The following is a 16,279-nucleotide window of genomic DNA, read 5'->3' as shown; positions in this document are numbered from 1 at the left end:
ATTTCAATGTTCCTTTAGGCCTTTCACAGTTTCACCTTCACACAATTTGTGCACAAAAAAAAAAAAAAAAAAGAGATAGACCCGACCCAATGCCCGATCACCCGACCCGAGACCCGCAATTTTCGGGTTGGGTCGGGTTTCTCCTTGATAAGCCCGATTGTTATTGGGTCGGGTTGCGGGTGGCTGGAAAACCAACCCGACCTAACCCGATATCAGTCCTAGAGACAGGAAGAGAGAGAGAGTGTGAGAAAGAGAAATAGATACGCAGATCAATTACCCAGAGCAAGAACAAAAACAAAACACAACATCTCAAAATTCCCAAATCCTCAAAACCCAAAAGCTGAGATTAAGACCCAGACCGATTACCCAGCACTTAAAAAGAGCATTCATATGAGAGAGAGAGTGAGACATAATGAGAGAGAGACAGAGTGAAACAGAGATAGAAACAAAGATAAAACCTTCACAAACACGAAGCTGCTACAATCACTCTGAAGCTATCTGGGTAAGAGGTTAGGGATTGTGCTTGCTGATTTGGGGGTTTTTGTGCTTGATGATTTGGGGTTTTTTTTTTTTTGTGGTCTGTGGTGATTTGAGCTAGGTTAGGGTAAAGTTGTTAGTTTTATGTTTTTTAGTTAGTCTATTAGGTCCTACGGTGTTTTTTGTTAGTTTTAGTTTTAGTTGCTTTGGGGTTTGATTGCCACGTGGCTTAAGTGGACAATATTTAATGTTTTTAACTTATGCCGTTTGCCAGCTGTGCAAATTCCGTCTCTGATGTAACGGCAGGGACAAAAATGAGACGCGTTTTTCAGGATAGGGACTAAAATCGGTGAAAAAAAAGGTTAGGGACCAAAGTGAGAATCGTGTGAAAATGTAGGGACGAAAAAGGGTTTTATCCCTTAAAATTTTAACTTCTTGTATACGTTTCCTTTTTCACTATAAATTAAAGGCGGCTCAGCACACTATAAAGTTGGCCAAAAAATTGTCATTAAGTATAGGTTGAGTTTATTCAGCCAAAAAAAAAAAAAAAAGTATAGGGGACCATTGAATTTTTTGAATGTAATCTCAATTACATTTATTATGAGGTCAAATGATAAAGTTTATGTATTAAAATTGTGAGTATCTTTAGTGTTTTTCAACTGAGGATCTCACTAGATTACTGATGCCTAACTGTGACAAGGTCGCTAGAATATCAATCTCTAATAGCGGGCACCATTTATTTAGTGATTAGCTAGACACAAGTAATTACGGGTTGGACTTGCTGTGACCATCAAGCAACTCATGTCCAAAACATGCAGAAATTTCAGGTTGCTTTCAACTTTACATTAATTAATGCTGTCTTAATTCCTAAATCAAAATATTTTTCTATAAATAGAAATCCTACTAAACAAATGTTCCATGCAATTCAAATATTTAATTTTCCATAGTATTTGCAACTTGAATTCATTTTGACAGAAAGATGGGTAAGTTTTTAGGAAGAGTTGGCGTGTTTGCTTTGACATTATTGATAGTGATGACAGTAGTAGTGGAGATGTCAGAAGCGCAAAAACTTGTAAGTGGTGATGTAAATGGAGTTGTTGCAAGAGACACAAATGGTGGTAGTGCAAGCGGTGGCGTAGCTGGTGGTGTACCTGGAATTGTTGGTGGAGGTGTAAAAGGTGGCATCGAAGAAGGCCCAGGTGGTGGTGCAAGTGGAGGCGTAGCTGGTGCTGTGTTTGGAGTTGTTGGTGGAGGTGCAAATGGTGGCATTGGAGGAGGCCCAAGCAGTGGTGCAAGCGGAGGTGTATCTGGTGCTGTGCCTGGAGTTGTTGGCGGAGGTGCAAATGGTGGCATCAGAAGAGGCCCAAGCGATGGTGCAAGCGGAGGCGTAGCAGGTGTTGTGCCTGGAGTTGGTGGAGGCGTAAACGGTGGCATCGAAGGAGGCCTAAGTGGTGGTGCAAGTGGAGGAGCCCTAAGCAGTGGTGTAAGGGGAGGAGTAGTTGGTGCTGTGCCAAGAGTTGTTGGTGGAGGCATAAACGGTGGTGTTGGAGGAGGCCTAGGCAGTTGTGCAAGTGGAGGCGTAGCTGGTGATGTGCTTGGAGTTGTTTGGGGAGGTGCAAACGGCGACATCGGAAGGGGCCCAAGAGGTGGTGCAAGCGGAGGAGTAGTTGGTGCTGTTCCTAGAGTTGTTGGTGGAGGAGCAAATAGTGGCATTAGAAGAGGCCTAGGCGGTGGTGCAAGCGGAGGCGTAGCAAGTGCTGTGCTTGGAGTTGTTGGTGGAGGCACAAACGGTGGCATCGGAGGAGGCCCAACTGGTGGTGCAAGAGGAGGAGTAGTTGGTGCTGTGCTAGAGTTGTTGGTGGAGGTGCAAATGTTGGCATCAGAGGAGGCCCAAGCAGTGCAAGCGGAGACGTAGCAGGTGCAGTGCCTAGAATTGTTGGTGGAGGTACAAACGGTGGCATTAGAGGAGCTTTAGGTGGTGGTGCAAGCAGAGACGTAGCTGGTGCTGTGTCAGGAGTTGGTGGAGGCACAAAAGGTAGCATTAGGGGAGGCCCAAATAGTGGTGCAAGTGGAAGCGTAGTTGGTGCTATGCCTGGAGTTGTTGGTGGAAGCACAAACGGTAGCATCAGAGGAGGCTCAGGCGGTGGTGCAAGCAAAGGCGTAGTTGGTGCTGTGCCTGAAGTTGTTTGTGGAGGCACAAATAGTGGCATCATAAGAGGTACAGGTGGTGGTGCTAGCATTGGAGGAGGTGCCAATGGTGGTGCAGGTGGATGGACTAGCATTGGAGGAGGAACAAGTGGTGGTGTTGGTGGAGGGGTTGCTGGTGGTGGTATATTCTAAAATTCCAAATCTTTCAGGATCATTGTAACCGTACGACATAGGACATGCATGCATGCCCATAAATATTGTAAAGTTGTAATTCACAACTATATGTTTTGTTGGCTTTAATTCCGTGCCAAATTTGATTGTAATTTTATTCAATCTTTTGTACCCTATATTTATTGTGGGATTTGATTATAAGGGTTGTGTGATAGAGAGAGTGTGTGTGAAGACTTAAGCAATTGAAGACTGAAGAGTTTTCGAGGGTATCTCGTGACTAAGCATCCCGCGAAGTGACCCATGTGACTTGCACATGCTGGAATGCGAAGAGTCAGGACAGGATGGAGACAACTGTGTTTTGCGAGTATCTCGCGGGTAAGGCCTTCCCACGAGACATTCTGTTTTGCCAGACTGTCAATTCTGATACATGTCGAGGAGATAAACACCTTGAGGAGCTTCCTTGAGTAATTAATATAATATATAGAGACACACTTTAACCCAAAAGGCCTAAACCCAATGGGTATGTGCTCAATTATGTTATATTAACTACTCATTATTCTTATCTTTGTTTAATGTGGGACTTCACTTACACGTGTAATCCAACAATCTCCTCCTCACGTGTGAGTCTACTTCTCTATGAGCTTCAAGACCTCTCTGTGAGCCATGAACAAGTCCTACTTACTCCCCTTTGCCTAATTGACTTTTTCCTTCACTAGTGCATCATCCATGGGCCTTCATGTGTCAACCCCGCACATCTTTTATCCTCCAAGGGAATCCTGCACCTTATCGTTATCTAGCACCATTAGCAATAATACTTCTTTGTTGGGCCTTTTCCAAGATCGTTTGTGTGGACTTTATGGGTTTGCTTGGTGTAATATACCGTCCCCGCTTTAACTGTGAAAGGGACCCGCCCTGCTTCATTTGTGAAAGGGCTTCAAGTACACACACCCTGTTCCCGCTCCAACTATAAAAGGAATCTCGATAACCTTGCCACATTTGCCCCACACCACTATGGGCTCTAATACCAGTTGTAGGGAATTAACCAAAATACCCAACCTGTAAGAAACAAAAAAAAATAGAGAAAACACATGCCAAAGAAAAACAATCACATGCACAAAGACAGTATTTACGCGGTTTGGCAATTTGCCTACATCCACGGAGTTGCAGGGATTTCACTATTATCAGGGAAAAGTACAAAGTGAGGCTACTGTTTTCTCTCACTGAAGAAACACGACAACAACAAATCCTAATCACAAAATTGCATTTTCTACATCCTGCACACAGGATTCATAATGGGCTACAAAACGAGCCAAAAATTTTTCTCGGGGGCATTGCCCATAGACCCCAGTAGGCTTGTCTATGAGCGCTTCGGCTTGGACCTATCAGCCTAAGCCTCTGCTCCATCGACTAAGCGTCAGAAAATCTCCCATTAAAAACCACGCAACATTATTCGAGTTGGGTTGTCAACTGGATCAAACACAACTAGGCTCCACAAAACCCAACAAATCTCCCACTTGGAGACTAGTTCAATCACCAACATCAACCGTAATCCTCCAAAACACAATCACTAACATCAACTCATCCTCCTGTCCTCAAGCTAGAAGGCCAACTGAAACTGCACACAGCTTCAGCTTTTTAATAGTGACACCCTTAGTCAACATGTCTGTCAGGTTCTTAGATCCACAAATCTTCTCAAGTATTACCAGCTTATCTTCAACAAGGTAACAAATAAAGTGGTATTTTGTTTGTATATGCTTCGACTTTGAATGAAAAGCTGAATTTTTGGCAAGAAAGATTGCACTCTGACTGTCACTGTGTAGAATGCCCATCTCCTACTTCTTACCCAATTTATCTAAGAAACCATGTAGCCAAATCATCTCCTTTCCAGTTTCAGTTGCTGTAACATACTCAGTTTCTGTAGTAGACAAAGTAACAATCTTCTGTAGATTTGAAGCCCATGATATAGTTGTACCACCTAGAGTAAAAATAAACCCAGTAGTACTCTTTCTACTATCAATATCACCAGCAAAATCATTATCTACATAACCTTGCAGTTTTAAACTTGCACCTATGAAGCAAAGTTCATGTATCTGATGAACCCTTCAGATATCTCAAAATCCACTTAACTGCCTCCCAATGCTGCTTTCTAGGCCTACTCATGAATCTGCTCACAACTCTCACTGCATGTGCAATGTCTGGCCTTGTACACACCATAACATACATTAAGCTACCAATAGCTGAGGCATAGGGCACCTTGCTTATATGGTCCCTTTCTTCTTCTGTCTTCGGTGACTGTTCTTTACTTAGTTTAAAATGACTACCCAAGGGTGTGCTCACTGGTTAGCTTCATTCATGTTGAACCTGCTGAGAACTTTCTTCACATACTCTAACTGTGAAAGCTTCAATGTACCATTAGCCTTGCTCATATGGTCCCTTTCTTCTTCTGTCTTCGGTGACTGTTCTATGCTTAGTTTAAAATGACTACCCAAGGGTGTGCTCACTGGTTTAGCTTTATTCATGTTGAACCTGCAGAGAACTTTCTTCACATACTCTGACTGTGAAAGCTTCAATGTACCATTAATCTTGTCTCTAATGATTCTTATACCAAGGATTTGCTTTGCAACTCCCAAATCCTTCATTGCAAACTGTTTGGACAATTGCTTCTTCAGATTATTAATATCCTCAATGCTAGACCCTGCAATAAGCATATCATCCACATACAACAGTAATATGATGTAAGAATTGTCAAAAGACTTAACATAGCAATAGTGATCAGTTTCACATCTCTTGAACCCAATTCAATACGTAAAACTGTCAAATTTCTTGTACCTCTGTCTAGGAGCTTGTTTTAGGCCATACAAGCTCTTTCTCAGTTTACAGACTAGATTCTTTTGTCCCTGAACACTGAACCCTTCTGGCGGAATCATGTAAAGGTCTTCCTCCAAGTCACCATGAAGGAATGCCGTCTTCACATCTAATTTCCCAAGATGTAAGTTTTCTGCAGCCACCATTCCCAATACCAGTCTGATTGTTGACATCTTCACAACTGGAGAAAATATCTCTATGTAGTTAATGCCCACCTTCTGTTGGAACCCTTTAACAACTAATCTGGCCTTGTAACGTTTACTACCATCATGCTCATTCTTTATTCTATATACCCACTTATTGTGCAAAGCCTTCTTTCCTACTGGTAATTCGGTTAGTTCCCATGTCTGATTCCCCAACAAGGAATCCATCTCATCCTTTATGGCTAACTCCCACTTGCTTGAATTCTCATCTTGCAAGGTTTCATTATAACACTCTAGCTCACCACCATCAGTCAACAAGAGATAATTTAGAGAGGGTGAATAACGTTGTGGAGGTCTAATGTTCCTAGAAGATCTGTAGACTTCAGCTACAGGTGTACTCAGATCTACCTGTGAATTTACATTCTCCTTATCTTCTTCACCCCTTTTCTAGATAGTACTTTCAGTCAATTCATCTAAGTTGACAAACTCAGATTTCTTTTGATCTATGTCTGTAACATCTGACACTACAGTTGACCTGTCCTTGTACATAACCTGCTCATTAAATATCACATTTCTACTTTTGATGATTTTCTTGTTTTGTTCATCCCAAAACCTATAGCCAAATTTCTCATCACCATAGCCAATGAAAAAATATATTTTAGACTTTGCATCAAGTTTACTACGAGCATCAGAATCAATATGAACATAAGAAACACAACCAAAAACTTTTAAATGTAAAAACTTTACTTCTTTACCGCTCCAAACCTACTCAGGAAGTTTGAACTCCATAGGAACTGATGGTTCTCGGTTTATTAGGTAAGCTGCAGTGCTAACAGCATCAGCCTAGAAAGTTTTTGGTAGTCCAGCATGCAACCTCATACTCCTAGCACGCTCATACTCCTAGCACGCTCATTGAGAGTTCTGTTCATGCGTTCAGCCACACCATTTTGCTGTGGTGTCCCACGAATGGTCTTCTCCATCCTAATTCTCTATGCAGCACAATACTCACTGAACCCTCCATCTATGTACTCTCCTCCATTATCTGACCTCAAACATTTTACTTTCAAACTTGTTTCTGTCTCAACCATGGCCTTCCACTTCTTAAAAGTTTCAAATACATCAGATTTATTTTTCAGAAAATAGACCTATACCTTTCTGCTTGAGTCATTAATAAAAGTGATGTAGTACTTTGAACCTCCAAGGGATGCAACCGAAGAAGGCCCCCACAAATCAGTGTACTAACTCCAATTTTTCAGCCTTTGGTGTCCTGCCAGTTTTCAAGAAACTCACATTTTTCTGCTTTTCTAAGATGCAGCTTTCACACATGTCAAAATCAATGGACCTCAATTCTGGTAGTTTTCCTTTTAACCATCTTCATCCCTTTCTCACTCATGTGACCAAGTCTGCGATGCCATAGGCTTGTATCAGTACTTGCATCAGCAACTGCAATTATATCTCTTGGACTTGAGGTCATATATAGAGTACCAGTCTTCTTTCCATGAGCCAATACCCTAGCTCCCTTTGTAACCTTCCAAGTACCATCAACAAATAGTATTGCATGTCCTTTATCATCAAGTTGTCCAACAGAAATCAGATTCCTTTTTAGGTCAGGAATATGTTGAATCTTCTCCAGTAACCAAATAGATCCATTAGGCAAAAATATCCAAACGTCTCCCATACCTACAACATCTAAGGCTGAACCATCAACTAAATACACCTTACCAAAATCACTTGCAACATAATTTTGTATGATTTCTCGATGTGGAGTGGTATGAAACGAAGCTCCTGAGTCCAAAACCCAATTATCAAGTGGACTGTCTATTGCAAGAAGTAATGCATCCTGTACCTCTTCTGTTACAACATTTGCAGAATCATCTTCATTCTTCTTCTTAGGACTTTTGCATTGCCTCCTAAAGTGACCTGTTTTCCCACAGTTCCAGCATTATACTTGTTGGCCTGATCTAGATTTACTTATGTTCGGATTAGAATTTCTGGATTTTGATCTGCCCCAATTTGAATTTCTGTCATTACCTCTGCCTCTTGTCTCAAGGTTTAGGGTAGAACCAGATCTTGAGATTTCACCTGCATCTCTTCTGCGAATCTCCTTAGCCATAATTAAATCTCGTATATCATTGTACTTGAGCTTTTCATTTCCTGTAGAATTGTTTACTGCCATCCTCATTGCCTCCCAACCTTTTGGTAAAGAAGCCAAGACGATTAGAGCACAAATCTCATCATCAAAATCAATTTCTACAGACAACAATTGATTTGTGATAGTGTTAAATTCGTTTAGATGTTGTGCAATTGATGTATTCTCTGCCATCTTCAAATTGAACAGTTTCTTCATCAGATGCACCTTGTTGTTTGCTGACGTCTTTTCATACATACCAGACAAAGCCTTCATCAGATTTGTTGTGGTCTTCTCCTTTACAACATTGTGTGCAACAGAGAGTTAACCTAATAACTCCCAGAACTTGTCTGTCAAGAAGCGCCCATTCCTTAGCCTTCATAGTCTCAGGTTTTGTCCCCAAAAGCGGTAGATGCAATTTCCTCCCATAGAGATAATCTTCAATTTGCATCCTCCAATACACGAAGTCTATGCCATCAAACTTTTCTATTCCGGATGCCTTTCTTACTTCCTCTACCATTGCTCCCACTCAAACCTAACTCTAGGCTCTGATACTAGTTGTCGCGGAGATAAACACCTTGAGAAGCTTCTTTGAGTAATTAATATAATATATAGAGACACACTTTAACCTAAAAGGCCTAAATCCAATGGGTATTTGCTCAATTATATTATATTAACTACTCATTCTTCTTATTTTTATTCAATGTGGGACTTCACTCACACGTGTAACCCAACAATACACACTTTCTGTGCCTACACTATTTATACCCTCATTACCCACAAATATTGATGAGAGCTTCTAAGAGAAAACGTTAGCCAAACACCTTGAGAGTTAGAGATTGTTATACCCACAATCCTCTACACATGTGGATTTTCCTCAACTCCTACATCTCCATTTCCATACCATTGAGAAGTTGATAGTCCAAATACTTACCACACCCTTTCAGAGTGTCATGTGAGGTTTTGGTGTTGCTGGGAAGCATTGGAAGAAGCCAAGGATGGTAGATGCAACATGGAGCTTGTTGCGGGATCCGGAGAGCTAGACAAGATACGGTTTCGAGAAGCCTTGTTGGAGTAGGAGCTTGGAGGGATTAGGTACATCGGGTAGGTTAGGCTTGGAGGGTCTCTTGCTAATCCATGTATCCTAATTGATTGTCTAATGGATCGATTACCGCTTGGAGGGCGGCGGAGAGGTTTTTCGCCGAGTTCTTCGGTTTCCTCTTCGATAACACATCGATGTGTTATCTTGTGTTTGCATCTCTCTTCCCTACTCTTTTACATTCCATTTTACTGTTTTGTTGTCTTGATTATGGATTAGAATAGCTTGTTTGTTTATTTGCTCGCATTTACACTGTTTCGCACTTAAAGTTAAGTTAGTGTAAAATCTATCGAGCCGTAACTTTAATTTGGGGGTCTAAATAGCTCTTGTGTTTTTAACACATTTTCGAGCTTTCAAATATGACTTCACTAAACAATAAAATGTTTGTTTCCAATGATGTGGAGACAATGATAATAATGAGAAGATGAAAAAGAAAATAAATTGATTTTCAGAATTATGAGATTGTTTCATTTTGGTTCTAAGAAATTTAAATTGTACCACTTTACTTATTTTTTTTGTTTTGTTTATATATATATATATTCTTTAATTTTGACTTTGTTTTCAACATCATTCACAAACCAATTTATATTAACGAGTGGATCACTAACATTTTACATTTGAAATTAGAGAAGTGCTAAGTTCACTACATTTTCATAACAAATTATATGTGATAAATTGTTATTGGTTATAATTTAAATCCACAACTTAAATTACTTTTTTTCCCACTTATAACAACCAATAACAACCTATCATGTTGAATTTGTTAAGAAAATACTATGAAACTGTTGTTTATATGGTATTTCTCTTGAAATTAACATTGCACGTAACTTAATATTAGAAGTTGATGTGTGCTGTGAGTTCCAATTAGCTCAACTAGTAAAGCCTTTAATGGTTGACTTACACTAAAAATTGATTGGTATCTTAGTTTGATGATAAATAGCTATTATCAGAAGTGAATATTATAAGTTGAAACTCTCTAAAAAAAAAAAAAAAAAAAAGAGTAAGAAAAAGAAGAAGCTCATGTGTGCTAATTGACAGTCAATACTAAATCATTGGCTTATTATGTGGCTTAAATAACCATGTCAATGGCAACATTGGTATCTCTCTCTCTTTGTCTTCTTCTGTCTCCCCCCTTGTCTCCCCTTCCTTTTCTGTAACCACTAGGTTTCGGTCGTCGTTTTGGTAAACTAAGCTCACATTCGATCTAGTTGCTTCTCTGCCTCAGTGGGACAATTTTTAAAAGTTCCATATCTTTCACCACATTCCCTTTTCCATAGTCCATACTACATTTCCTAAATTTCATCTTCGATATGAAACCCCATAATTCTCCCGGTTTTTATATATTAACTTGAAGTTTCCTTTGCCTGACTAATCAACAATGATGGTATTTGGATCCAATATAATTTACAGCTCTACACGTTGAAGTAAAGTAATAACAAGTAAATGTATGAAAAAAATTGGATATATTACATTTTTTGCATGTGAATTGTTTGATATTATATATACACTTTGGAAGAAAGAATGGTTTGTTTTAGATTTCTGAGAGATGCTATGATTTATAATTATATATATATACAGACCAAAAACAAGATTTTTGTCATCAATTAGAGATATATACGTTATCTGGTGTACATAAAAGTCTTGGCTTGATCGATAAACAAACCCGTTGATTAAAAATACTACCGATTAGAGAAGAAAAAAAACATAATCACAGTTTTCCAATTTCTATTAGAAAAATGAATGGGTTAAAATGCTCATAGGTGTAAATTAAAAAGAAAGGCAGCTTTGATTTTTTACCTAAGTTTTAATTACCGTACATTACATTCTAAAAAAAACCATATATTATGGTATTTCTTTATGAATATTAAAACTTTTAATGAAGAACAACCACAACTACAAGCAGTAGCAACATGCTTCAGCCCTTACAACAGAAACAAAAACAAGGGGGACAACAACCTAAATCAAAAGAGCGAAAAAAGAGCAGCCATATTGGCCATCCTAGGGATCCAAGAGACAAAGACATTAGAAAAAGTAGCTAGCAGATTATGCATCTTAGCAATTCTGGATCTTATTCTCCAGGGGGGCTGGCTTGGATCATGAAAAATCTTGGAATCAATCTCAATATAAATGGCCTTAATCTCCAGCTTAGATGCCAGCCACAAGGCCCATTTAACTGCTTCAACCTTAGCTTGGAGATGGAGAGTGGTATTCACTTTTTGGAAGCAAGCGAAGACCAACCCGGCCCCCCTCTCCAGTCTCTTACCACAACAGCTTTAGACGAAAACTTCGTACTGACCGCTACATCTACATTAAATTTAACTGAAAACCGCCTAGGGAGTACGGCTGATTTAAAGACACCAGGCTCACATAAATCACACCAGCAAATCTGGAATTTTTAAATTTTGCAAACGACCTCCCTACTTTGGAAGGTAATTTCATCACATCTTTGGGGGGAGGGGCTTTCGAAATACACTTGATTCCTTGACTTTCAAATTCCATCATATAGAATAGCCCCAAACAACATTAAATCATTTGTTTTTTGGTCTAGACTCAAACAATCCATGAAAGGGGGAGAGGAAAAGAGTTGGATGAGTTCCAAGGCTGAGGAGAACCAGAGGGCTTCCATCATCACCCCTGTTGACTATTGAACCAAATAGCCTTGGCCACCAAGCAGAGAACAAAAAGATGGATCGAGGACTCAATTTCTAGCTTACAAAGGGGACACAGAGCGTCTCTAATTTCAAAAACTCTAGCTAAATTGTCCTTGGTAAGCAAGAACTCAGCTGCAATTCTCCAAATTAGCATAGTGGGACTCATGAATAGTATAGTGGGACTCATAAATAGTAACAAAAAATGTAGTGAGACCCATGAATATTAGCAAAAATAAACTGAATAGTAAAATAAGTTGGCAAAATTAATCATGCCAAACGGACACTTAGGTTATTATAATGTTGTTGTTATGAAGAGAGACACAAATGTTTCTTCCATCTTAAACTGGACATCAATTGCTTCTTCAAATAAAAAATTAAATGGGTAAGATATATTTTACTTTAAATGATTAAATTGTAATTGTAGGGATGCAGGCCCAAATATATATTGGGCCTTGGGCCTTGTCCGAGGAGGCTCAGTGGTCCGAGGATAGATCAATAGTAAGGAAGAAGTAAGACTTTGAACTTCATAACCAAGTTATGACTGCAAAGGCTAGGGGAGGTGGGCTGAGGAGGAATATCCCCTCGGCTAAATGAAGCAAACATCAAAATGTGTGTCCAATCATCCAGGGTGACATTTCAAGAAGTTCTATTGATAAGGACGTGCATTATGAACGTACAGGAGGGATGGAAGCTGGGAGATATCTAAGGGAAAACTACTACCGCCACATTAAATGCTCTGTAGCTAACTCTCTAGCCGTATTAATAAGGAAGTGATATCTGAACAATGTTTTTCAACCTTACAACTACCCCCAAAAACTTCAAGAGGGTGTTGATGGGACAAGGATCAATACAAACAATCTACTGTCCACGTGGAGGGTAGAGATGAGAAAGGAGAAATAGTATAAATTAGGAGGACGGCCCTAAAAGAAGGAGATCAAGAAATTAAGAGGAAAACACTGTAGCAATCATGAAATGAACTTGTAATCAAACTTGAGAGAAATATATAAGAACTGATCTCCTCAGACTATGCCGAGGTATTTAGAATAAACCAATCTATCTTCATTTTCTTGTCATCTAAATCCATTTTACTTGTTGCTCGATTCATTAAACCCCAGTTTTCCAACCCACTCTCTATAAAGTCATTGTATTGGATTTTTTGGGCCTAAGTTCATTTATCCTTTGGACTAGGGACTCAAATTGTGTCCTTACAATTGGCGCCATCTGTGGGAAATTCAAGTGCTGTAGTGATCTTTACTTCCAACTATGGTAGGTTTAGGTCCGAATCTGGAGGAGTTTATTGAGTCTCAACGTCAAGATCACTTTGTTAATCTTGAATGTAGGAGGGACTGGGAGGTTAGTGTGCATACCACCCATACTAGCAGGAGCTAGTCTCGAAGCTGGAGTCACCTTTCTCATGAGAAAAATATCAAAGCCATGCAGCTGGAGATTGATCATTTAAAGAGGAAGTTGCGCCACAAACGACGAAAGCGAACTCCCTCTAATTCTGACTTCTCTTCTGACGATGAAGAGGATGGTAGTTATAGATGTAGGTCAAGAACTCCTCCAAGTGAGTCTTTCTCATATGATGAGGACTACCACCATGAGCGTAGTGATGGAAAAATACATGAGCGCAGCGGAAAATTAACGGATCTACTTCATTCGAAATTGATAACATGTGCTATGAAATTTCAGAATACAAGAACAAGAGAGTGTACCTTGGTGTGTTGAATTTCAAAACAAATATTGTAAGCAATTGGGAATACTTTTAATCTTCACTCCAATTCCACTAATGCCCAAGATGTGTGGTCTCTCAATCAGTAATGTGAATTTATTCAAGAGAGAATTCAAGAGTGTCCAACACTCACATACACCATTTCATACAAGTTGTACTACTTAAAAAATCTGTATGTTTTTCTCTTAATAACTGATTATTTGATTGGGCTAGCCTTTTGGGCCTTTTCAATTGGGCTCTAGTATGTGGCTTGGAGTGGGACCAAAAGGGACCAATAAGATACTAGCTCCAATGGGACTTGGGCTTTTCTGTCAACTCTTGACTAGTCCAAAGTTACCATTAACTATATTTAATACTACTATATAAATATAGTTGCACTCTAGGCCTTATCTATAAATTATATCCGAAGACTTTATTGCACATGCAACCCTTTCATAAAATATTCGTAGTAATACAAAGTCATAAATGTAGACTGCCACTTTGTAAATTACTACATCTTAATACTTGAGTACCCGGTTTAATCCTTTTAAGTTATTCATCATATATTTTTGAAATCCAATTTCATAAATATATACTTTAGTAATTTCTTACCAAAGTGGTTAGGCCTAACTCTCTGAATAACAAATCCATTAAACTTATCTCAAGAGAATATTTTGTATCTCCGTTAAGAGACTATGAATTCCATCTTGAGAATACATGTTCCATCAACACTAAATGTGGCTGCTCAACATACTGAGGTTTTGACCATAACTTTAGATCTTACTCCTGATATATCAAAGCAACCTACACCTCATGACCAGGTCCATTATTCTCTTAGGATTAAGAGTTCATGTTAATATAAGTCGTGAGATTTATTATTCATTTGACAGTCGTTAAGAGAATAATAAATCTCACAGCGGTCCAGTTCAATATGTCTTAACTCTTAAAACATATCAACATATCAACTAGAAGTCTCCACTTCCATGATCAAGACAAATCATCTTAGTTGATATGTTATAGTTTTCGCAGATGAAACGCCCAATTTCATCACCGACTACGAACTAAATTCTGAGTTTACAAAGAACTTGTGATTTATATCTTCTGTGACTAAATCACATACTATGCATCTCATAGACTATATGATAATATCCAAATATTCATGTTGCCATTATTTCAGATAATAATAAAATAAATTTATTAATCATAATATTAAGTCATACTTAATATCATACATAGCATCATACAATAGGATTTAAGGGTACTAATCCTAAGAATCTCCCACTTGCCTTAAAGACTATTGTGCACTAATCTAACTCCCATTCCCTCCAAATGTGTCTTGAAGGTCCTTTGAGGCAAGGTTTTGGTAAAGGGATCTGCCAGATTATTTGCACTTTCAATCTTTGTTACCACCACATCTCCACGAGCAATAATATCTCTAATGATGTGGTACTTCCTCTCAATGTGCTTTCCTTTTTTGTGATTCCTTCGATCTTTAGATTGTGCAACTGTTCCACTATTGTCACAAAACAATGTGATTAGAACTTGCTCCATTCTCATTACACCAAGGTCAGAAAGGAATTTCTTGAGCCAGATAGCTTCTTTTGTTGCTTCACAAGCAGCAACATATTCTGCCTCCATGATGGAGTCTGCAATACAAGATTGCTTAATACTCCTCCAACTAATGGCTCCACCTCCCAAGGTGAAAACACATCCTAAAGTGGATTTTCTGAAATCTAGATCCGATTGAAAATCTGAATCTATATAGCTAATGGGAATCAAATCCTTACAACGGTAAACAAGCATATAATCTCTCATTCTCCGAAGATACTTAAGAATATGCTTTATAGCTTGCCAATGTTTTGGTCTTGGATTTGATTGATATTGGTTGACCATGCCAATTGAATAACAGATATTTGGTCTAGTACAAAGCATGACATACATGAGACTTCCCACTGCAGAAGCATAAGGAACTTGTCTCATCATATCTACTTCCTCTTGAGTCTTAGGCCTTTGGTCATTAGACAGAGGAACTCCATGTCTGAAAGAAAGTAATCCTTTCTTGGAGTTTTGCATGCTAAATCGTTCTAGAACCTTATCTATATATATCCAGCTTGTGATAAGCCTAACATCTTATTCTTGCAATCTCGCCAAAGCTTGATCCCTAGAATAAAGTTAGCCTCACCCAAGTCCTTCATATCAAATTAGTTTGACAACCAAACCTTTACTGATGACATTACTCCTACATCATTTCCAATGAGTAGAATATCATCAACATAAAGCACTAGGAACATTACTACTTTATCTTGATGTCTTTTGTACACACATGGTTCATCAAGATTTTGTTCAAAACCAAATGATTTGATTGCTTGATCAAATCTAATGTTCCATGACCTAGATGCTTGCTTAAGTCCATAAATGGATCTTTTCAACTTGCATACCATATGCTCTTGATTCTTTGCTATGAAACCTTCCGATTTCATTATATAGATTTCCTCTTCAAGATTGCCATTAAGAAATGCAGTCTTGACATCCATTTGCCAAATCTCATAATCAAAATGAGCAGCAATGGATAAGAGAATTCTGATAGATTTAAGCATTGCTACTGGAGAAAAGTTTTCATCATAATCAATACCTTCTTTTTGTGTATACCCTTTCGCCACTAGCCTTGCTTTAAAGGTTTCAACCTTTCCATCTATCCCTTTCTTCCTCTTGTAAACCCATTTGTAACCAACAAGTTTAATGTCGTTAGGCACCTTTACAAGATCCCAAACTTGGTTGGAATACATGGAATCTAATTCAGATTTCATAGCTTGGATCCAATGATGTGCATCTATATCATTCATTGCCTCTTCATAAGTGTATGGATCCGATTCAGCCTCTTCAGAG

At 38.8% G+C, this 16,279-nt stretch overlaps 2 protein-coding genes across 2 annotated transcripts; one reads left to right on the top strand and one right to left on the bottom strand.

Annotated features, from left to right (window-relative positions):
- The first annotated feature begins 1,510 nt into the window (after positions 1–1,510).
- On the top strand, positions 1,511–2,817 carry LOC115970353 (glycine-rich cell wall structural protein). The gene is made up of 2 exons (XM_031089998.1): positions 1,511–2,349; positions 2,442–2,817. Exons 1-2 carry the CDS (start codon positions 1,511–1,513, stop codon positions 2,815–2,817), a joined length of 1,215 nt encoding a protein of 404 aa, XP_030945858.1.
- An 11,863-nt stretch (positions 2,818–14,680) lies between these two features.
- LOC115970352 (secreted RxLR effector protein 161-like) lies at positions 14,681–15,466 on the bottom strand. The gene has a single exon (XM_031089997.1). It carries the CDS (start codon positions 15,464–15,466, stop codon positions 14,681–14,683), a length of 786 nt encoding a protein of 261 aa, XP_030945857.1.
- Between the last annotated feature and the right edge of the window lie 813 nt (positions 15,467–16,279).

This window comes from Quercus lobata, chromosome 12 (genome assembly GCF_001633185.2).
Source record: "Quercus lobata isolate SW786 chromosome 12, ValleyOak3.0 Primary Assembly, whole genome shotgun sequence".
NCBI lineage: Eukaryota > Viridiplantae > Streptophyta > Magnoliopsida > Fagales > Fagaceae > Quercus > Quercus lobata.
The sequence above is the reverse complement of the archived record's forward strand: the minus strand, read 5'-3'. Positions and strand labels throughout refer to the sequence as shown.